The sequence below is a fragment of the Nomascus leucogenys genome, chromosome 6, assembly GCF_006542625.1.
Source record: "Nomascus leucogenys isolate Asia chromosome 6, Asia_NLE_v1, whole genome shotgun sequence".
NCBI lineage: Eukaryota > Metazoa > Chordata > Mammalia > Primates > Hylobatidae > Nomascus > Nomascus leucogenys.
Window position 1 is genome coordinate 15,618,279 of NC_044386.1, and position 23,065 is coordinate 15,641,343.

Genomic DNA, 23,065 nt, shown 5'->3' on the forward strand with positions numbered 1-23,065 from the left:
ACCATGTTAGCCAGGATGGTCTCGATCTCCTGACGCCGTGATCCACCTGCCTCGGCCTCCCAAAGTGCTGGGATTACAGGTGTGAGCCACCACACCCGGCCTAAGTAAGCATTTTTTTTTCTTTCAGTTAGTTGTAAATTAAAGCCCAATTTCTTTGACATTCTTCCCAAGGGAAAGTGGGCTCTACGTCCCCTCCCCTCTAATCAGGGCTCTTGGGCTGCCTGACCAGTTGAATATGGTGGGAATGATGCTTTCCCAGCTTCTGGGCCCAGGCCTTAAGAAACGCAATAATAAACGTGGGTCAATCCAAAGGATAGGATATTTTTGGAGGCATTTAAAAATGCTTCCAAAATGTCTAGATGCCACTGAGAAATGCTGCTGAGAGAAAAAGGCAGCAGACAAAATTGTACATATGAGATACTTATTATAACTTTGCCAAGAAAATATATCCAGGAAGAACTAGAAGACAGTGTAACAGTATTTTTTCGAGGCATTAAGATTACAGTTGATCTGTTCACCATTATATTTTTTTCCCAATACTATTTTTATCTTCCCAAATGAACAGCTATAACATCCTTTAGTGGGAAAATTGTTTAAAGAGACGTTGTTTTTAAAATATATGAATAGTGGTGTACCAGACTTGCCCTCAGGCAAGATTTCATGCCCACATAGTTTCTGCAGGACCCAGATTAGCCCACTGTGGAGAAGCAGCAAGACACTCTAATGGATTTAGACACAGATTTGCCATAGAGAGAGAAGAGGCTGGGAATAAGGGGAAGCCCACACAATTAGGCTTTTGTCCTGTCAGCCACCAACGACAGACCCTCCCCATGGCCACACATAGCAGCTGCAGCCCTCCTTGGGCATGGTAAACCAGAGAAACCTTCATCACATTTTACAAACAGCAGCAAAGAATTAGTCACTCTGTGTTTATAAAACAGAAATCAGCTTTCACAGGGGTGTGATTACAGGAAACTCACTGGGGCACTGCAAGGGTTTATGAAGCACACCGCTTATTAACTGGTGATTCAGATAGCTCATGCAAAACAAACTCAACAAACTCTCTTGCATCAAAAAGATTGCATTGTTCTACATGTTCTTAATCAATTTTAAATATTAGCCCAGCTGGGACAAAATAGGATTTCAAAAGTAGTAAACATTTTCCATATCTAAGAGACATTTTCCATGACTATGGTAGAAGAGTGGAAGAAAAATAAATAATTCCATAAGCCAGGTGCAGTGGCTCACACCTGTAATCCCAGCACTTCGGGAGCCCAAGGTGGGTGGATCATGAGGTCAGGAGTTCAAGACCAGCCTGGCCAAGACGGTGAAACCCCATCTCTACTAAAAATACCAAAAAATTAGCTGGGCATGGTGGCAGGCGCCTGTAATCCCAGCTACTCAGGAGGCTGAGGCAGAGAACTGCTTGAATCTGGGAGGCGGAGGCTGCAGTGAGTCAAGATCGCTGCACTCCAGCCTGGGTGAGAGAGCGAGACTCCATCTCAAAAAAAAAAAAAAAAAAAAAAAGAAAGAAAAGAAAACTAAATAATTCCTTCCACAAACTTTTATTGAATGTCTATTATACCTTAGGGATATATAAATGAGGAGCCACAGCACAGTTAGAATTAAATGCTCACTCTTATCTTGGCCCGCAGTCGGTGGTGTATTGGGTCTGACCTCTGCAGGCTCATGAAAGCCAATATTTTGATTCTCTTTCCAGCTTCACTGTTTTTTTTATTTTAATTTTTATTTTAAGTTCCAGGGTACATGTGCAGGATGTGCAGGTTTGTTACACAGGTAAAGGTGTGCCATGATGGTCTGCTGCACCTATCAACCCATCACCTAGGTATTAAGCCCAGCATGCATTCATTATTTTTCCTGATGATCTCCCTCCCCCCAACCCATCCCCCAACAGGCCCCAGTGTGTGTTGTTCCCCTCCATGTGTCCACGTGTTCTCACTGTTCAGCTCCCACTTATAAGTGAGAACATGCAGCGTTTGGTTTTCTGTTCCTGCATTAGTTTGCTGAGGATAACGGCTTCCAACTCCATCCATGTCCCTGCAAAGGACACAATCTCATTCCTTTTCATGGCTGCATAGTATTCCATGGTGTATATGTACCACATTTTCTTTATCCAGTCTATCGTTGATGGGCATTTGGGTTGATTCCATGTCTTTGCTATTGTGAGTAGTTCCAGCTCCACTTTTAGTGACTTCATGTGGTGATGTGAAATCAACCACAGTGGGAGTGTATTTACACTACAGGAATCAGCAAATGCTAAAGATCAGGGCTTCCCTACCACAGAGAGCAGATTCCATGACATTCACCATCACACTGCTGCCTACATGGCTCAGTGACAACTCCTATGTACCTCTCCCACTTCGGCCACTCTCTCCTTTCTCCTTGGGTGTCAATCCTACTGACCTTTCTGCGCCCACATTGCCCTTCTAAATGCTAAACACACCCGGGGTGTTGCCAGCACATAACAGCTATATACGTGTCTAACTGCACAGGTTCCTCAGGAGTCAGCCACTTGCCTTCAAATCGCAACTCCCTCACTTCACGGCTGTGTGAACTTTGTTTACTTCAGCTCTCTGTACCTGTTTCAAAACCAAAGGCCACATGCGACCTTTTCAAACATACAAAAGCTGAAATATGCTGGCTCATAGGAATCCCAGCTGCACCCTGGTCAGGCTCCTGTGCCAGGCTTTTCTCCTCCTCACCTGATTTTTTAAAGAAACGGTAGTATCAACAATAGGCTTTGTCAACAATGTAAAATGAAGCCTAAAATCTGGCTAATCTGAATTATTAAAACATCTGGATTGCAGAATATATTTAAGTCAATTTCTTTTAAACTTCCAAGAATAAAATTCAGTGCAATTACTAAGGACGTTTTGGCTTTAAAAGTGCTTTGGTGGTCTTAAATACAATAACCTTCGTGTATCCAGAACACAAATGTATGGCAGCCCTACCGCTCCAGAGTCCAGCGATCACAAAAGGCCTGTGAGGACCCAAAACTGGTATTACTAAACTCCAGTTGTACGGACTCAGTGGCCTTTGCAGACAAACTTTTCAGTCCTTACTGTATGACAAGCCCAGTAGGATGTTTCACGGGGCCTGGATTAGCAGGTGACATTCTGCTGTTAATCCCCTCCCCCAGCCTGCACGCCAGGTACTCTCCCCAAGACCATTTTAAGTTTCATTTCCTCAGGCCCTATTATCTGAAATACTCTTGCTTACTTATTTTTCACCTTGGGGTCTGTCTCCACACCTGGGCTGTGTGCTCCATGACAGCAGGGGCCTGACATCACCCTAGCTCCTGGCATTACCCTAGCTCCTGGCATTGCAGCTGGCTGACATTGGGAGTGCCATAAAGCCCTACCAAGTGAAGCAATGAACGTGTGAACACAATTATCCGGGAAGTTAGCTGGAAAGCGCTTCCACAAGAAGATGCATGAAGAGCTCCGTCTTGGTGCCTAGGGTCCCTCTCCCTTCAGGACAGCTGGAACAGGGACTGTCCCCCTTTCCATACCCCTCAGCCCAGGCTGCTTGCTGAAGGCATCAGAGGCCCTCCCAGGCCCCGGCTCCAAGATGGGGCCAAGGAACCATTGCAGAGCCAGGCCTCTGGCCAGGGTACATGTTTCCTCCTATTTCTTGATCCTGTCTGCTGTCCTAGTCACTGCCCCCATTGTTCTTTCCTTCTTCTCTGGCCCCTGAGGCTCCCTGTTTAGGCTTCTGCCTTCCTCGCCTGCTTCAGAGTGGCATTCAGGCTCACCCTCTCCCCTGTCTCTTGACCTTGGAAAAGGGCATGGAGTCTCCAGAGGCTCCTACTAATACCACGTGTTGCTGACAAAAGATAAACCACAAGGAGGAGGGTCTTTCCTGGACCTGCCCCCTCTCAGGCCCTTGGTTCACCAAGTCCATTTGGTGAATATTAAATGGTGCCTTGGGGCCATCAGAGCAGGGCACACACAGCAGTCTGCCCTGCATGCCTGGGCCCTACACCCAGATACACTTATGAAGCTGCGGAGCATTTGGCTTCCACTGATTTTTTAAAAACCAAACTGAGATTTAGCTCACTGATGGTTCCAGAGCAAGCTAGGACACCAAGTGCCAAAATGGGACTGAAGTCACATGAAAAAGCCTCAGTGTAAGACTCAACTAGAACCTGCTGCAATCAAGTTCTAAGAATGCACTTTGTCAGTATGAACAACTTCCAGCAGTTATTTCTCTTTCAGACAAGGCCCCAAAGACTTGTCCGATGGCATTTCACCTCAAAGGTAGCAAGAGTCAAATTCCTGTTCCATTGCGATCTTTTTTTTTTTTTTTTTGAGACAGGGTCTTACTCTGTCACCCAGGTTGGAGTACACAGCTCACTGCAATCTCCACCTCCCGGGCTCAGGTGATCCACCTCAGCACCCCTGGTGCAGCACACACCTGGCTAAATTTTTTGTATTTTTTGTACAGACAGAGTCTCCCTATATTGCCCAGGCTGGTCTCAAACCCTTGGACCCAAGGGATCCTCCTGCCTTGGCCTTCCAAAGTGCTGGGATTACAGGTGTGAGCCACGGCACCAGGCCAGTTGTAATCTTTTATTTCTAGCCTAGCTCTAAACTTTCTACCTGTCTGGGATGCCCCTTCTTTCTGCACAGATAAGGGAAAAAACAAATGTATGAAGTAAGACAAAGTATATTGTATAGAAAACCACCAATGGGTAAAACCTTAAAGTTATCAAAATTAAAACTACAGGTAGCAGGGGGAGGTGGCACAGGAATATGCTACCTCAAAGGAGGGGGAGTCTCCCATTTTCATTCCAATATATTACTAATCCTGGGTAATAATAATCATTATATATGTGTATAATATATAGTTATGTGAGTCTATAGCTATATAATATCTGTACACTCTTATCTGGTTACCCTTGTTAACCAGTAAAGCATTCTTAGAAAAAAATTCTTATGTTTGTTTAGTATATATCACAAACTGTTGGTTCAAAATATTTATCAATAATTACTACTTAATTGTGAAAATATTGCATTTCATTAAAGCAACCCTAATCACATTTCTGCCAAATCTCTCCGTTCTTTCAACCTCTAAAATGAGTAGGCCCCATAAATATGTACTGCACGTATCAAATAGCTTATCAATCCATTTCATTCTACAAGTATGTATTAAAAATGCCTATTCTGTGTAAAATTCTACATAGAGAGCTGGTGGGAGTGCCTAGGTGCCAAGAGGAAAATAAAAGTCCTGCTTCCAGAAATGTTAAAATGTCATGAATGGGATACATACAAGTAAATCAACCCATCATCTCGAAACTGAACCTGACATTTACACTTTTCTGGAAATGTTTTCTTAACCAGCTAGTTAACCCATATCCCACTCTAAGCATTTCTGTAAATGTCATCTTCAAGTACTTGATTTACTGTGTCATTTTATATAGAAAGTTGTTTCATTGTTCAATTAAATGTCAACATAATGTTGATGTACTAGGAAGGAATTTGTAAGAAAATGGAAACTAGAAAACTAGAGAAAAGCAGCTTTTACAGACTCTACTACAACTGATTATAATTACCACACACACAAACATGCCCCATATACCCATGGCTGAAAGGGGATGCTTATCTTTAATACAATGACAAAAATATATTTTGGTGCCCTTGTTCCTAGAGAGTTACCAGTTTCCACTTTCTTTGGCAAGAAAATTGTCCAACTCCTTTTCTTGTTTAGTAATTTTCTGTCTACTTCATATCCAAATTTCAATGGCCCCAATTAGAATTCCAATGAAGGCATCTAACTGACTCATACAAAAGTTGTTCACAGCAATGGGGCTAAAATGCAGACTTTCACTCTAGGCACAGTTATGCTCATATGAGCAGGAATTAATTGTCTGTTTTCTTTCCCTCCTCTTGATCTCCCCCTTCTTAGAGTTAGATATTAATATAAATAGTGATACAATTAATGTACTCCCTGTAAAGGGAGCCCAAGTAATCACATTTTCAACAATAAGAACTGTGGTTTTAAAAAGTTTTACAGTATCAAAATGGTATATTGTTCCAATGTTTAACCTTTAGAAATGCTTAACAAATCTTTAAAATGCAAAAGGTTTTTTAAAATGTTCAATAGCTTATATTTCCAACAACTATCATCTCATGTGAAAAATCCAACATTAAAACATTCAAGTAGATTCTACATGATGTGCTTGGAAACACTTTTTTAAAAAATTTCAGGCCACCACTTTCTGATTCAAGAAAAGCACTTATTGGCATAAGTTTTTAAGAGGACCTTAAGTTATTTGCCTCTCTTGAGTGAGCTCGTGCCAAAGAAAATTATGTTTCCTGGAATTAAAGGACTGCATTCTTAATATTTTTACATTTTAAACTCCTTTTTAAATCAGTCATAATATTTTTAAAAAGATAACTAGCCAATGAAACAGACTGAAGAATAAGTAAGTATGTATATATCACAATTACCTTTTGCCTGGTCCAAAGTCTTCACCTTCAGGCATTTCTGCCCTTTAAAAATAATAACAGTGGCGAAGGCTGCAGCACCTGCTAACCGCAGCTAATGTGGCCAAACAATAGTTTCTTTTCTACTCTAATGCTGAATATCAGGAGGAAAAAAACCCAGTAGAGACGTTCTTTCCTTTCTGGAAAAAAAGTGCTCCTCCCTTACTCAGAAAGTTGGTGTTTACAAACTTCCAAAGCGCCTGCCTGCCTTGAATGAAGCTAGGAGCTGGGTTATTATCACTGCCCCCTTCTAAAAATAAATAGGTCACCTCTTACTCCCAGTACCATGACAGGCAGCTGGAAGTAAGCCTTGCCCAGCTGCCCCGCATTCTCTCTCCAGTCCTGTGAGAAGGTGTCCCTGCTCAGCCAGTAACCTTCATCGGATGACTTCACCTAGGCCCGCCTGCCCTTTCTCTTCCCCCAGCTTTTTTTTTTTTTTTTTTTTTTTTTTTTTTCTGGCATGACTAGGCACCCACCTAAGGGTGGAGTGGCCACAGGAGGTTGAAACTTCACCCTGGGCTATCAAATCTCCTACTTCGAGTCACAGGAGGGAGTTGGAGAGCAGACAGCAAAACAGGCTGTACCTGTGAGGGTTGGGGAGTTTGTTTGGAAAACGCCTAGCCACTCAGCAAAAAGATCCCTTACTCAAAAAAGTTTAAAACAAAAGCCATTATGCAACGGGGTTTTGAGGGATATTGTTTTGCAAGAAAATCTTTTTGGGTCATCTAGATTTCTCAACTCACCGGAAGCATGCACACGAATGTTGAGTTCATGTGTTCATCTGGGCAAAATGCTTTCTCCCCAGGACTTCCCTGTCCTTAGGGGCAGCCTGACACTGGCACAGGAAGGATTGTGGGTCTGGATGTTTTCATAGCTTGGCTTGTCACTAAAGAGAGCTATCCCTCATTTGCTTTTTTAAAAGAGTATGATAAAAATCCCTTCAAATCTTGCTCTCAAAAAGGCCAGAAGAAATATTACTGAGATTTCTTTAGGAATATATCCTGAAAGCTTTGGACAAAAAGTTGAAGCCATTTTTTTTTCTTGACTAGGAATATTAGGGATGGCAGAAAGCAAGATCTGATTATTAAGAAGCAATATTCTTTTCGAAATGTGCTGCCAGGTGCTGTGGCTCACGCCTGTAATCCTAGCACTGTGAGAAGCTGAGGTAGGAGGATCATGTGAGCCCAGGAGTTCAAGACCAGCCTGGGCAACACAGTGAGACCCCATCTCTACCAAAAATAAAATTAGCCGGGCCTGATGGGATGCTCCTTTGGTCCCAGAAACTTGGGAGGCTGGAGTGAGAGAATTGCTTGAGCCCCAGAGGTGGAGGCTGCAGTGAGCCAAGATCGTGCCACTGCACTCCAGCCTGGGTGACAGAGCAAGACCCTGCTTCTTTAAAACGCTAATAATAAAATAAATTTTAAAAATAAAAAACTAAAAATCTGTGTATTCTGTTATGTTATAGCTAATCCTAGCATGTTATCTATATTTAATATATATTTTACCATTTGTACATTTCAAAGTGACTTTCTACTACATTAAAGAAATGTCAAAACAAATAACATCTGCTTTCTTTTGGATAGTGTTAGTTATTTTGTGATGTATGCATCTCACAATTAACAATTCCTTACAGCATTTCATATTTTACGCAAGACCAAACATTTTAGACACTTCAAAGTCTAAGATGAACTAGGTGTGGTTACTCAGACACACAACTGAAATACCAGGCACTTGAAAGAAAACAGTCATAGGCTGAGCTCTGAAGGTCGGGGTGTGTGAGAGCCTCTCAGAGGCAGAGGAATGTGCTATACTATTAGAAATTCCAGGTTTTTAAATAACTGAAAAGTTGAAATGCTGAAAATATTATCAATGATAATATTTTGGCACTTGCACAAAACCTTATCGGCTGGGGGCGGTGGCTCACACCTGTAATCCTAGCACTTTGGGAGGCCGAGGCAGGCAGATCACCTGAGGTTAGAAGTTCGAGACCAGCCTGGCCAATATAGTGAAACCCTGTCTCTACTAAAAATACAAAAATTAGCCGGGCGTGGTGGCGCGTGCCTGTAATCCCAGCTACTCGGGAGGCTGAGGCAGAAGAATCACTTGAGCCTGGGAGGCGGAGGTTGCTGCAAGCCTAGATCACACCACTGCACTCCAGTCTAGGCGACAGAGTGAGACCCTGTCTTGAAAAAACAACAACAACAACAACAAAAAGAAAAAAAAAAACACCTAATCAACACAGAAGGTTAATTCTCTTATCTAACTTTCAGCTCTGATCATTCTATCCCACGAATTTTACCTTTTCTTTCTCCTAAGCTTCTGGCTTACTATTTCTTGAATCCCTGAACATAACTGTTGTTGATCTTAGTTGCTGGTTACCACAGAACTGAATATATCCCTGAGACCTGCCTCTCCATTGTAAAGGATGATGAACTGATTTAGTGCTATAACAGATGAATTAGCTATTACCAACAGGAAAAATTTACCATTACAGACAGTCCCCAAGTTAGGATGGCTCAACTTCACAACTGTTTGACTTTACAGGGGTGCAAAAGCAATACACTTTCAGCAAAAACTGTGCGTCAAATTTTAAATTTTCATCTTTTTCTGGGCTAGCGACATGTGGTGGGGTACTCTCTTGTGAAGCTGGGCAGCAGCCAGGAGCCTCAGCTCCCAGTCAGCCCCACGATCACGAGGGTGGGCAGCCGGTACTCTTCAGTGAACTGTGATGCCAGCTGATTCTATACAACCATAGGCTGATGTAAGTGTTATGAGCATGTTTAAGGTAGGCTAGATTATGCTTTGATGTTCAGTAGGCTAGGTGGATTAAACGTATTTTCAATCTACAATATTTTCAACTTAGGATGGGTTTCTCAGGCTATAATCCCACGGTAGGTCAAGGAACACCAGTACTTTGTTTTAGCGCCCCAACATGCACGTTAAAATTGCTTGTTCCAACCACGGAGTCCCCTTTAGGTATATTTGTGGTAATTCCTAAAATTCACAGGAACAAGGAGGGTGTATTAGTCCAGCCCCATATTATTATAAAGAAATACGTGAGACTGGGTAATTTATAAAGAAAAGAGGTTTAATTGGCTCATGGATCTGCAGGCTGTACAGGAAGCATGGCTGGCATCTGCTGAGCTTCTGGGGAGGCCTCAGGAAACTTAGAATCATGGTGGAGGGGGAAGGGAGAGCAGGCACATCACATAGCCAGAGCTGGAGCAAGAGAGAGTATGAAGAGGGGATGGTGCTAAACCATTCATGAGAACTCCACCCCCATGATCCCCCATCACCTCCCAGCAGGCCCCACTTCCAACACTGGAGATCACAATTCAGTATGAGATTTAGTGGGGACACAGATCCAAACCCTATCAGAGAGAAAACAGACAACAGATCCTGAGTGTAGCTACACAATCGACAAGTGTCCCCCACTGAAGGCCTAAAATGGCTTCTTCACCCTGATGGCACCTTTCACCCTGCTGGTGACTAAGGTGCTAAGGGTTTCCTCACTGACCTGAAACCTACTAGACATCTAGAACTTAAGGATTCACAGAATTCAGATGTGCGAGAGACCCTGAGTGCCACTGAAGTGATCATCAAGATTTTTAGATGCTGAAACTGTGGCACAGCAAAGCCAGGTGACTTGCAGGTGACAGAGCCAGGAGTCACCTCCAGGTCACTATGCCTTGGCTGGGTGTCCTTCCACTCCAGCAGAGCCTACACATGCTGCAGAAGCCCAAGGGTCCAGATACCTCCACATTTTACGTTTTCCAGTACACACTCTCTTTCCAAATGTATCTCCATTTAATATTAGTAATATACTTAAAATGAGAATTTTTATTTTCCTTTGCAATTTCATCATATAGTATGCCCTAGAAAATCATTGCCACTTCAAAGCCAAACGTTCACCTTTCTTGACACCTTTTTCCCCTTCACATAACCATCAGTCTGAGTTTTGCTTTGTTTCTATCTCCTCTACAGCTGCTTTGATTAAAGATCTGGAACTTTCTATCTGAGACACTAGGAGAGACTTTCCCTCTCTCGGATGTTATAGGAAAATATTAGCAATGAATGGCCAAACACAGATGCCAGTGTGAAGACAGATTGTCTCTTCACATCCCTTCCTAACTTTAGTACTCATGGCCTTCCAGAATAAAAACTACATTTCTCAGGCTTGTTGGAGCCAAATGAGGCCTTTTGTGATTGTTCTGATTGAGGAGATGTCAGCAGAAACATCAGGCTGCTCCAGGTGCCAGAAATGGGATTCAAAGTAGACATGTAGTGATTCCCAGAAACACCGAGAGACCAAGCGAAGGCAACTGCCAGGGCCCACTGTGCCCATTGATCTCTCGCAGCAACTGGGGTCATGGTTGAGTTCTCTCTTGGATTCTGAGCTCTGTGAATTTGTGTTTTGGGCTCTCCGAGTATTTCTGAGCACTTTGTTTGACGCAGATTGGTTCAGAAGTCATGACAGAAACAGGGCTGGGTCTGTAGGAAGGCCTCGGGTGTCTGACTGGGTCAAATTAGAAACTGGACTGGGTTCAGTAGGTAGGTAAGATTACTATAAGACAGGGAATCATGGGCTCATCTGGATCTGAGGATTCTAGAACTCAACCATCTAGAACTCCAGCCAATTTCATGTAAAAGAACTTTGGATCCAGAACCTGTGCTTTTCTAAAGAAATATTGTGACCCTTAGCAAAGGGAACATAGAGTTACAGCGGCCACAGTGGGGAAACTCCTTACAAAAGGCACACAGACACATGTCTTTAGAGCCACAACAGCTACAGGGACCAAGGGGACCTCCTTGCACACGTTTTAAAACAAAATCAAGGAGTCCCAAACTAAATAACTCCATGCCCCAATATCTGCCTTTATTGTAAATGGCCAGGCCATTGGACAAGACATTGTCCATTTTTACACCAGCCATCTGATGGACCGGCTCTTTTTGGTTTGGACTGTTTCTTCACTAGAGGAAGCCCCAAAGGCTCACTCTTAAGACAATAATCAACCAGCCTCTCAGACAGAAGAAAGAATACCTCCGTGGTGGGCATTTCAAGTCAACTCTACAAGGTCCTCATATCCTAACCTATCTGCCACTTGGGCCATTTTCAGAAAAACATTTGCGAGAATGAGTCCTGTTTTCTCTGTTCGGTGCTCCTTCTCCCACAGGAGCCTCTCAGTTGACTGAAACCCCTGTTCTCAAACCCCTGACTCTGTGCTCTGCCACCTCTGTCCCCTTCTTCCTTGTCATGATCTTGTGCTGACTGGCAACTCCATTCTGACTGCACTTTTTTTAATAATTCATATTGTGTTTAATATCTATGACAGACTAAACATATAATTTAAATTAACTTTAAAACACAATTTTAAATATGATTAAAATCAATCTTTTTAAGATATGGATGAATTAAATTTGGTCATAACACAAAAATTATTTATATACTGCTATTAAGGAATTCGTCACTCTCATTCTGAGTTAAAACTTAATTTAAAAGCTGGGTGTGGGGAGAGTAGATGGTGGGTGCTTTTGCTTGACTTATGGGGAGGAGATTAATAACCTAGAGCTCAATGTTCTCTAGGAGCCATCTCCCTCCCACATTCTTATTTTTAACCTAGAAGGAATCAAGTGTTGAATCTTCTGCAAATATGGGAGAGCCCAAAGGTCCTGTTTTCTACTTGTGGGATCTGTAACCAGAAACTTGGCCCAAAGAAGGCCTGCTGGTTCTCAGCACCACCTCATGCCACCTGCATGAAGTTAGTACAGATACTTTCATTTTGGAATTTGTATTTTTGCCTTGTTTCACTTTTATCTTCAATATATTCAGTGATTTTTTTAATTCATTAGATATTTGTTTCTTTTTTTTTTTTTTTTTTTTTTTTTTTTTGAGACAGAGTCTCGCGCTGTCGCCCAGGCTGGAATGCAGTAGTGCGATCTCGGCTCACTGCAAGCTCTGCCTCCCGGGTTCATGCCATTCTCCTGCCTCAGCCTCCTGAATAGCTGGGACTACAGGTGCCTGCCACCATGCCTGGCTAATTTTTTGTATTTTTAGTAGAGACGGGGTTTCACCGTGTTAGCCAGGATGGTCTCGATCTCCTGACCTCGTGATCCGCCCACCTCGGCCTCCCAAAGTGCTGGGATTACAGGCGTGAGCCACCACGCCCGGCCTTCTATCTTATTTTGAAATGTTTTAGCTTCATTTTTTTATTTCAATAGTTTTTAGGGAACAAGTGGTATTTGGTTACATGGATAAGTTCTTTAGTGGTGATTTCTGAGATTTTGGGGTACCCATCACCCAAGCAGTTTATACTGTACCCAGTGTGTAGTCTTTTATCCCTCACCTCCCTCCCACCATTCCCCCCAAGTCCCCAAAGTCCACTGTATCATTCCTATGCCTCTGCATCCTCATAGCTTAGCTCCCACTTATAGGTGAGAACATATGATGTTTGGTTTTCCATTCCTGAGTTACTTCACGTAGAATAACGGTCTCCAACTCCAACCAGGTTGCTGCGAATGCCATTATTTCATTCCTTTTTATGGCTGAGTAGTATTCCATGGCATGTGTATATATATAAAATATATATACACATACAAGTATATATATAATATATTATATATACATATTATATATGTGTGTATATATATAATATATATACATATTATATATGTGTGTATATATATAATATATATACATATTATATATGTGTGTATATATATAATATATGTACATATTATATATGTGTGTATATATATAATATATATACATATTATATATATGTGTGTGTGTATATATATATTATATATATATATATAAAATTTTCTTTATCCACTCATTGATTGATGGGCATTTGGGTTGGTTCCACATTTTTGCAATTGTGACTTGTGCTGCTACAAACATGCATATGCAAGTGTCTTTTTCATATAATGGCTTCTTTTCCTTTGGGTAGACACCCAGTGGTGGAATTGCTGGATCAAATGGTCAATCTACTTTTAGTTCTTTAAGGAATGTCCACACTGTTTTCCATAATGGTTGTACTAGTTTACATTCCCACCAGCAGTGTAAAAGGGTTCCTGGAACCTGGAAGCCCCACAAGTATCTCCAAGAAACAAGTGCAAAGAATCCATCACTTTTCTGAAACTTGCTCCTCCTTTATCCTTGTCTATTTCTTCTCTTAAAGAAACATAATAAATACCTCGTCATTCTCATAATCTCCTTATTCCAATGTGTTTTCTTCATATAACTTGGCAATATCTCAATTTATCTATTTTTGGCCTGAGAATTTTTTTAGTTTTAATCCTCATACGTTTCACATTATAGAACCGTATACATAAAAACACTAACACAACTGGGGGAGACAACGGTTTGCAGATCAAGATAAATGATTTCTAGCAATATCTCACTTGTCAGGAGGTCACACATATGACAACTGCGGTTAAGGATCAGGTAGTAAGTTAGAAGAAGGTAGTTGAACTACTAAAATAATGTCACCAAGTCAACGCAGCAAAGTACATTCATTTTATTCCTAGAACAGCTTCTCAAAACTCGTTCAAATCCTCTTCACTATTACTCAACATATAGTCCGCAGTCACATCATTTCCCAGCCCCAGAGCAAATTAGAAAGCTCCCAGAGGCAGGCACAGTAATGCGAGAGGGAAATAACAGATAACAGTGAGGGAAAAGAAAAACTCTAAAAACCATGGCAGACTCAAAGAGCAAACACATTTGAGGCTGTTCAGTGTAGGGGCTTTAACAAATCTAAGTCAGACCTGAAAGAATGAAAAACATATATGATGACCCTGAAAAGATTTAACTATCTTCAGTAGATTGTGTTTGCCAAAGGAGAGAAACATATACTAAATTAAGAAACAGTTCCATGTAAACAGGTGAAATAAAGAAAAAAAAAAGTGCAACTTAAAGGAATAACCTTCAGTTGTCTATAACATGCACCCCAAATGTCTGGTAAATGGGATAGTCATACATTTATACTACTTATAAAATATACAAAGTAGTTCATATAAAAAGAATACAACATCTTTTTCATCCATATATGATTGAAACTATAAAAGATGCCTTCGAGGTAGAGATAGCTCAAGTCAGCTCTCTCTGCGTGAGAACTTTGTATTGTGTCCTAAGTCATCAGCTGTATTGATCAGTCAGCCCAAGTGACTGAAAAATCTTCTTAAATGACAGAAGACACAGAGACCAAAAACACCTCCCCTAAATCAGTCTTTCCAAAAATGTTGTCTGTAGAACAGCACAACCGAATCTCCTGGAGAACTTGCTTCAAAATGCAGATCCTGAGTCCCAGTTGAAATTCCAAGAATCAGAATCGCCAGGGGAAGGGCCTGAGGACCCGGATCTTAGCACATTTCCCCCAAACATTTCTGGTACAAGTGAAGTTTGAGAATTGCGGAGTAAATTACCACCTTGAAGCCAGGAGGAGACTGGCCAGGTCTGTGAATTCACCCCCTCCCACTCTTGCCTCTAGTGCGCCCAATCAAGCTGTAATCCTGGTTTTGACATTTCTTAAACTACACAGTAGACAATAAAGTTAAACATGGATCTCTAAATGATTTTTCACCACACATATAACAAAAAAAAATCTAACAAGCCCGAATTAATTCCAAAAAGATCATAAGAGGCCAGGTGCAGTGGCTCATGCCTGTAATCTCAGAACCTTGGGAGGCAGAGTTGGGAGGATTGCCTGAGCCCAAGAGTTCAAGACCGACCTGATCAACACTGTGAAATCCCCATCTCAAAACAAAAAGTAAATGAAAAAAAAAAACATAGGATTTCTAAACCATATATGTGAAGCTTGAAGCAGCAGATGCCTGCAGGGGGAAAAATACTGAGTGAGGAAAAGTAATCCCTGAGGAGCATGGGAATGAGGAGGAAGATAGAGCTAATAGGAGTCTTGGAATGAGGAGGAAGATATATCTAACAGGAGTCTTGGAGAAGAGGCAGAATGCAGCTTACATCCAGAAAACAAAAATGCAAATCCATTCCAATTGGCCAGGATGTGTAGGCCTGACCTGAACACTCTTGAAGCAGAGGCTAGAAACTTGTTTTATTGTTCACGTGCTTGTTATCTGAGTCCCCCACCTCACCAGAATTTAAGGCAGGGATGTTCTTGTTTATTATTGTATTTCAGCAATAGTACAAAGCACGATGGAGCTGGCTCCTAGGATATAGCATATTAATATTATTTTTAGGGTATCTTATTAGTTGATATTAATTACATAAGTAAGTGAAGAAATGGTCAACTGAGGCAGAAACATGGAAGCTATACTCAATTCTTCCCTCTCCCTCACCAGACAGACTATCACCAAGTCCCATCAACCCTAATGTACTGAGCTACACTTCAATCCACCTCAGACTCCATGCGGCGGTTACTGTCTTAGTTCAACTCATCATCTGTTGCCGAGGTTAGGGGCAGCCACATGTTTTTGATCAAGCACCACTAGCAGCACACACCCCCCAAATATATTGTGCAATTACAAATTATAAGCATATACATTTATAGTGTACATATATTACTTGTAAACATATTATGGACTTCACAAATCATACACACAAAATTTAAAATTTAGAGATAAAATAAATATAAGCATTCTTTGCAACAGCCAATAAATGAAAACGACCTAGAGGTCTATCAGTAAGAGGTTAAATTGTATGATTCAATGAAATCCTATGCTGCCATTAAAAAGGATGACATTGTTAGGAAAGTCTTTCCCTAACATAGTAAGAGAGAGAGAGAGAGAAAGAATAGAAATCAAAATATATAATATCTCATTCATATGAAATATACATTTATGTATATATTAATCTGCAATTATGTATATTTACATATAATCACTATATTTACATATAATTGATTGTATATATATTTATATATAATCAATATGTAAATATAGTGATTATATATAAACGTAATATATGTAAATATATTGACTATATATTTATATATTATATATTATGGATTTATATATTGATTTATATATTTATATATATTTATATATTGATGAACATATCTGAAAAGATATGTACAAAGAAGGAAAGGCAAACTAGAAGGACAAGGCAAGGAGGAGGAGGGGGAGAGGATGGGTGAAGGGAAGGGAGGAGAGGAGAAAAAGAGAGAAAGAAAAAGTGTTCAAGGACCTACACTATGGTTTTCTTCTGTGGCTTAGAGAAATAATGAGTATTTTCCATCTTATCTTTTTGCCTGTTTTTTTTTTAATTTTTCAGCAACAAATTACTCTTATGATATGAAAAATAGTTTTTAAAATATAAAAAAGAAAAAAGATTACTTTTAAATGAAAAGGCGGTTGTAAAGGGACTTTCCAGGTTTCCCTGTCCCTACAGGAAAGAAATGCCCACTCACTTGGGACACAGACCTTCAGGAGCACCTCTCCAGTCAGCCTCTACAGCTTCAGGATTTTTGCTCAAGTCAGAGCACCGAGTCCCTGCCTTTGAGAAGCTCACTGTTTGGTAAAAGACATGTGTTGGCTGAAAGAATACAAGAAAGAAAATTGAAGCAAACCCTCTACCCACTGACTCAAGAGTCTAAGAATTCCCCATCTTCACCCTTCCATAGCCCACCAAAGACTTCCAATGTCACCAGTACAGAATTTGTTGCCCGTGAAAATTCAGAGAATGTATTATGCACTTCGCCAAAGTGAAATAAGGGTATGGAACTAGTATCAAACGCAGGATATTTCTGGAACAAAGTGGAAGAGGACATTTTTCTCCTTAGATCAAATTGACAAAAAAGAAAACACCCAAACAAACAAAAATCAAAGGATCAAATGAGCATCTACACACGTGGTGTAAATGATGCCATCGATAACGACAATCTGATGAATGATGACTATGTGTACCCCGCTGCTGAGGGAGAGATGGTACCCCCCCTCTCTCGCTGCCTGGTGGGTGGAATCACACTGAGACTTGTCCTAGATCAGTGGCTTTCAAAGCAATACAAATATTTTTCTCCAAAATACTATGTTATAGCATATCTTAATAAGTAAAAGATACAACAACCAAACCAACAAGAGTTCCCCAGGTTTAAATGCGGGCAGGTCACTGACACATGGTCTCAATCCCTGCAAAGAGAGCCCCTGACTCAGGTCCTTGGAAACCCGGAGTTGCTCAGGATACAGTTGCAAGCAGTGTCCTGCCTCATCTGGACAGGCAGCAGGAGAAAGCAGAACCTTTTTCTCAGTCTCTTCTCGTAATAATTAGATCAGACTTAACCCAGTTACCCTTTTATCTTTTTAACTCTTTTTGAGCTTAGCACATGGAGTGTTTTCCTCAAAGCTCCTTTCAGCCCAAAATAGCCAGGACACTCAAACCAACACCCTGAGCCTCTGAAGCTTCCCTGCCCCTGAGCTCTCCTGTGGACTGCCTCCATTCTTGTTCTGGAAGTATCACTGTAGTCACCGTATTTCCCAGTCTACTGCAGACACTGCCCAGTTGCACCTCTTGTCCTGGTATAACTATTAACAGGCCCCTCTCCGTGTCTCTAGATAGGCCACGAATTGTAAGGTCATGCAACATATCACTGTTTTCTTATCCTGAATAGTCAGAACTTCCATTTTGTTCATTTGTTTGTTATGGTCTCAGTTGGGACCAACAACTGGAACCACTCTGTCATGGACCATCACTTTGGCCAGCGAGAGCTTCTCACCCCTTCCCTGTCCAGTCCGTGCCACCCCTACTGCCAGACCCTGTTATGGGTGGGACTGTGCCTCCCAAAAGGGTATGTTGAGGCCAAGCTATCTGGAAAGCATGGCCTGGACAGAGCAGACTGCAGCCATCCAAGGGCTGCTGGGGGACAGGCCAGCCTGGTGGGAGAGAAGGCCAGGAGAGCAGGACATGGACTTGCAAAGGTCATGATGGGGAGGGGGTGAGGAAAGACAGAAACACGGGCGAAGAGTCAGAGCCTGCAAGGGTGGTGTCCTGCCCCAGCCCTATTTTGTCATGCTCATCTCTATGGTGGTAGGCTTAATGTCCTTTTTAATCAATAGTTTTTTGGGGGCTTTGTGTTTTGTTGTTGTTGTTGTTGTTGTTGCTTTTTGAGACAGAGTCTTGCTTTTATCACCCAGGCTGGAGTGCATTGGCATGATCTCGGCTCACTGCAACCTCCATCTCCCACGTTCAAGCGATTCTCCTGCCTCAGCCTCCCGAGTAGCTGGGATTACAGGCACCCATCACCATGCTCAGCTAATTTTTGTATTTTTAGTAGAGAAAGGGTTTCTCCATATTGGCCAGGCTGGTCTGGAACTCCTGACCTTGTGATCCTCCTGCCTCGGCCTCCCAAAGTGCTGGGATTACAGGCGTTAGCCACCGCGCCCAGCCAATAGTTTTTTTTAAGAAAAGTTCGTTGACTACTACTATCAGGATGGTGCAAATGTAATTGTGGTTTTGCCATTAAAAGTAATTAAATTAATTTAAAATAATTTTTAAGTTGTGCTATTTAGTGGTTAATGACCATTTGAAAACATGATGCAAAGTGTAAAGTCTGTGAGAACCAATTTGCCCCTTATTTGTGGCTTCACTCCAGGAAGGGTGGCGTGACGGCAGGTGGGAAAGAGGAGCAGGAGGTGGCAAGGAATTCAGAGGACAGGAGTAGCCTCGGGAAATACGGAGAGGGACAGGGGGCAGCTTGGTGACAGCTTAGGAAGGCCGGAGAAATAACTGCAGGAAACAGGGCAGGGCTCAGACCTCACGCCTCCCCCAGGGCCACTGACTTGTTCTGCATTGAGTCCTGTGTTTACTGAGGCTCCTTTCATTGCACTGAACATGGTCTTTATAAATTCTGGTTTGTGACTCCCTCTCAGAAGTGCTGTGGGTCACCTGGAACTGGTTTTATTCGTACTTATTTCCTCATTCCTCTTCTCATTAAAACATAATTGCTATCCCTCTGATGTGAAGCCACTTTCTTTTGCTATCTCTCCTCCTTCCCATTCTTCTCCCCTCCCATCCTACCTCCCAAATCCCTCAGAACTTCTCTAAAACCCTCTGCCCCACAGTTTAAACACTTGTAAAAACCAAATTCCCTAGGGGGTTAGTATTGCCGCTGGTTCAAGCTGCCCTCCACAGAACTCCCCTGTTCCTGAAGGATGTTCCTGAATGCTTTCCTATTTAAAGCTCTCTTCTAAGGCGATACGGCTTGTGCGTTTCAGGGGCAAAGTTCCTTGACAAAGAATCTTTGGTTCTGAGACATTTAGAACAAATCGTCATAGCAGCAAACGAGCTCTGGCTCAAGTCTCACTGCTCTTAGCAAACATAAGGAAGTGGAAATTTTCAAAGTCCACACACCATAGAGACAAAGGTCTTTGTGGATAGTAGAGACAGGAGTGAATCTACAAGGGTGGCCCTCAGCTCAAAACAAACCTTATCTCCTGAGTTTAAAAGCACAATGCAACACAGGAGCAATTACATATAACCTTCTGTTTAACTATGGGTTCTATTACATGTCGATCTTCCTTATTGCACTCTGCTGATGTCAGGTTTAAACGATTTCAGTCCTTAAATAGCAATTGATAAGATGCTTCTTGGTTATCCATTTACCCAGTAGTTTTTGGAGAAGCCAAACTGAAAGGGAGACTTTGCAGCTTGACAGCTCTGGAAGTAAATCATTATTTCCATATTCGCTTTGGGGTGTGGGACAGGGGACCAGGGCACCTCCACTGGGCACTCTTTGCCACATACCATCTGACAGCCTTACAGTCTTGGCTGCATGAGCTTCACCTGCTGACCCAGCCTTGAAGGGGGATGAGAGATTGCCTCAGACACTGAAAGGACTTCTCCCCCAAGCAATGGGGCTTGGGAAATGTGTTTCTGGGCTACCATCCTGTGGTGTCTAGGCATTTTCCAAGAGGAACCAGCTCCTGGAGAAGCATTTGCTACAAGAAAAGCTGAGCAACACGCTGATCTTGATACGTGGAAAAAAAAAAAAAAAGGCCTTGATTTATTCTCAGAACTGCTTCTTAGGAAGGGCGGATTCCTCCAGTAATCTAATGGGCTTTCATTTCCTCATTGCCTCAGTCGCTGTCTGGAGATAAACCATGTGTTTGAGAGGCACAGTTTATCACATGTCCTCTCAGAAACATGGGGTTATCTCCTGCAGGCCACCTCAGGGTTCCAAATGATGTAGCAACTTGAAGGTGTCCAGTAAGTGGCTTCACTTCTTTCGGGGTATGAGCAAAACACCTTCGATGACTAGAAAAAGTCATGAGCTTTAAAAATAGAGTAAAACAAACCCAAAACTTGAATCTTCAAGACTCTGAGAAGAGAAATTGGATCCAGTAAGACTCTGATGGTGTTAATCCCCAATCTCCTGTCTCCACGATAATTCCTCATGAGGGGTTTCCTCCAGCATCCAGCCCCCTCTCCTATGGACATACACAAACTTGTTTTAATAATTTTTTTTGAAATAATATTGGGGCTGGGTGCAGTGGCTCATGTCTGTAATCCCAACACTTTGAGAGGCTAAGGTGGGAGGATCGTTTGAGCCCAGAAGTTCAAGACCAGCCTGGGCAACACAGTGGGACCTTAACTCTACAAAAATTTTTAAAAGTTGGCTGAGCATGGTGGCACAAGCCTGTAGTCCCAGCTATTCAGGAGGCTGATGGGGGAGGATCACCCACACTCAGGAAGTTGAGGCTACAGTGAGCTGTGACTGTGCCACTGTCACTCCAGCCTGGGCAATGCTGTCTCCAAAAAAAAAGAAGAAAGAAAAGAAAGAAAGAGGTAGAGAGAGAGAGGGAAGGAGGGAGGGAAAGAAAGAAACAACGTTGGATTTACAGAAGAGTTACAAAGACAGCTCCTGATCTCTCTCACCCAGTTTTCCCCATGTTAATATTTTACGTTACCATGGCGCATTTGTAGAAACCACAAACCATCGGTACGATACTGTGAACTAAATTCCGGACTTTGCTTGTACTTTGCTAGGTTTTTTTTTTTTTTTTTTTTTTACTTCAGGATACCCAGATACCCTCCAGGGCACCATGCCACATTCAGTCTTGGTATCAACTTGGTCTCTTGTGGTCTGTGAGAATGGCCTGGACTTTCCTCAGTTATCATGACCTTGACAGATCTGAGGAACATTTTGTAGAGATGCGTCAGTTTGGAGTTGTCTGATGTTTTTCTCGTCATTAGGCTGAGATTTTGGGTTGGGGGGAGAGTACCATGAGGTGAAGCACCCCTCTCATCACATCATATTGTGGGGCTCATGATGTCCAAATGGCATATCACTTGTGTCGTTAACTTGATCACTTGGATAAAGTAGCTTGCCAAGTTTGCAATGGTAAAGTTATTATTTTTCCCTTTCCATCCTCTATTCTTTGAAAGCAAATCACTAAATCCAATCCACGCTCAAAGAGGGAGGGAGTGTGGCGCAAGGGACAGGACTCTAACTCCTGAACGGGGGAGTATCAACGTACAGTATTTGGTGGCTTACAAGAAAAACCTGCCTCTCCCCTCCCCCCAGTTTATTAATACTTGTTTGTCCAATCATTTATTTCCATCAGTGAGGACTTGTGTGTTTTCCATATACTTTGGGCGGTAATCCAGTGATCTGTGATTTTGATGCTCACGTTTGTTCCAGCCACAAACTTGTTCTTGCCTCGCTTTTCTGTTGATTCCTCCTCCAACCCCAGGCGATCTGAAGGAGCCACCTCTCTGCCTCAGTGCCCCTATCTGCCCTCTCAGCAGGGCTCCCCTCAACTGGTCCAACCCTGCCCCGCCTTCCAGCTGAGCTCAGCCTTAACCACAGGGCAATCAGTTCCCTCGAAGATGATGGCACTTCCTTCCCACCCACATCAGCCCCAGCCAATAGGCAATACCAGCAACGAACCCAGAGTCTGAGCTGAGCTGACCAACAGGGCACCATCTGTGCCCCAGTGTGCGTCTCCACCAACACATGTGAGACAAGGCAACACATGTGCTCCTGGATGCTGTGACTGTCTCCACTGCAGTGAGCTGTGTGAACCATTTCCAATGTGCTCCCATGAAAGCCATGAACGACAGCCTGCCATTTCCCCCCTCACTTCGATAAAATCTCCGAAACTTAAACCACATCCAGATTTCCTTTCCATGTGTGCCACTAGTCCTTACCTTTCATGTTTCTTTCCTATTTCGAGTACTAGAGGAAGTCCAAGGTTTAAAATAGAAAGGGGACTTGGCTTCTTTACATCCATCTACTTTTAGCATCAAACCATGGCAACGTCATACACACAATTCATCATAAATTTTCATGGTGGATTCATGCTGCCAGACGCTGCTTTAGGCCTGCTTATTTATAACCAAGGAGAATTTGTTTCTATCAAACGTGGTTTTATATTATTTTTAACGGGACAATGAAATCACAAGTTGTGTTGAACATTGTAGAGGGCAGTGGCTGTTTGACACTCCTGCTACTCCAGCTTCTGTGTCCTTCCCAAGCAGTTAAAATCTAAACATCATCCCAATCCTAAAAGTAAGTGAAGAGGAAGGGATGTGCTGTGTCAGAAGCCGTATGAGAAGCCAGGAAACAACATGTGCTTGCACACCC

General features: G+C 42.3%; 1 protein-coding gene across 2 annotated transcripts in view; it reads right to left on the reverse strand.

Annotated features, from left to right (window-relative positions):
- The window catches only part of RETREG1 (reticulophagy regulator 1), a 143,344-nt gene that overhangs the window by 29,211 nt on the left and 91,068 nt on the right, over positions 1-23,065 (reverse strand). The window contains exon 1 of one of the 2 annotated variants that reach the window (XM_003263176.3): positions 6,474-7,542. The exons of the other annotated variant lie outside the window; for it this stretch is intronic. Coding sequence (XP_003263224.1) covers positions 6,474-6,508 — 35 coding nt within the window. The 5' untranslated portion in view covers positions 6,509-7,542. Of the gene's footprint in view, positions 1-6,473; positions 7,543-23,065 lie in introns of those variants that run through there. 2 annotated transcript variants of the gene reach the window in all.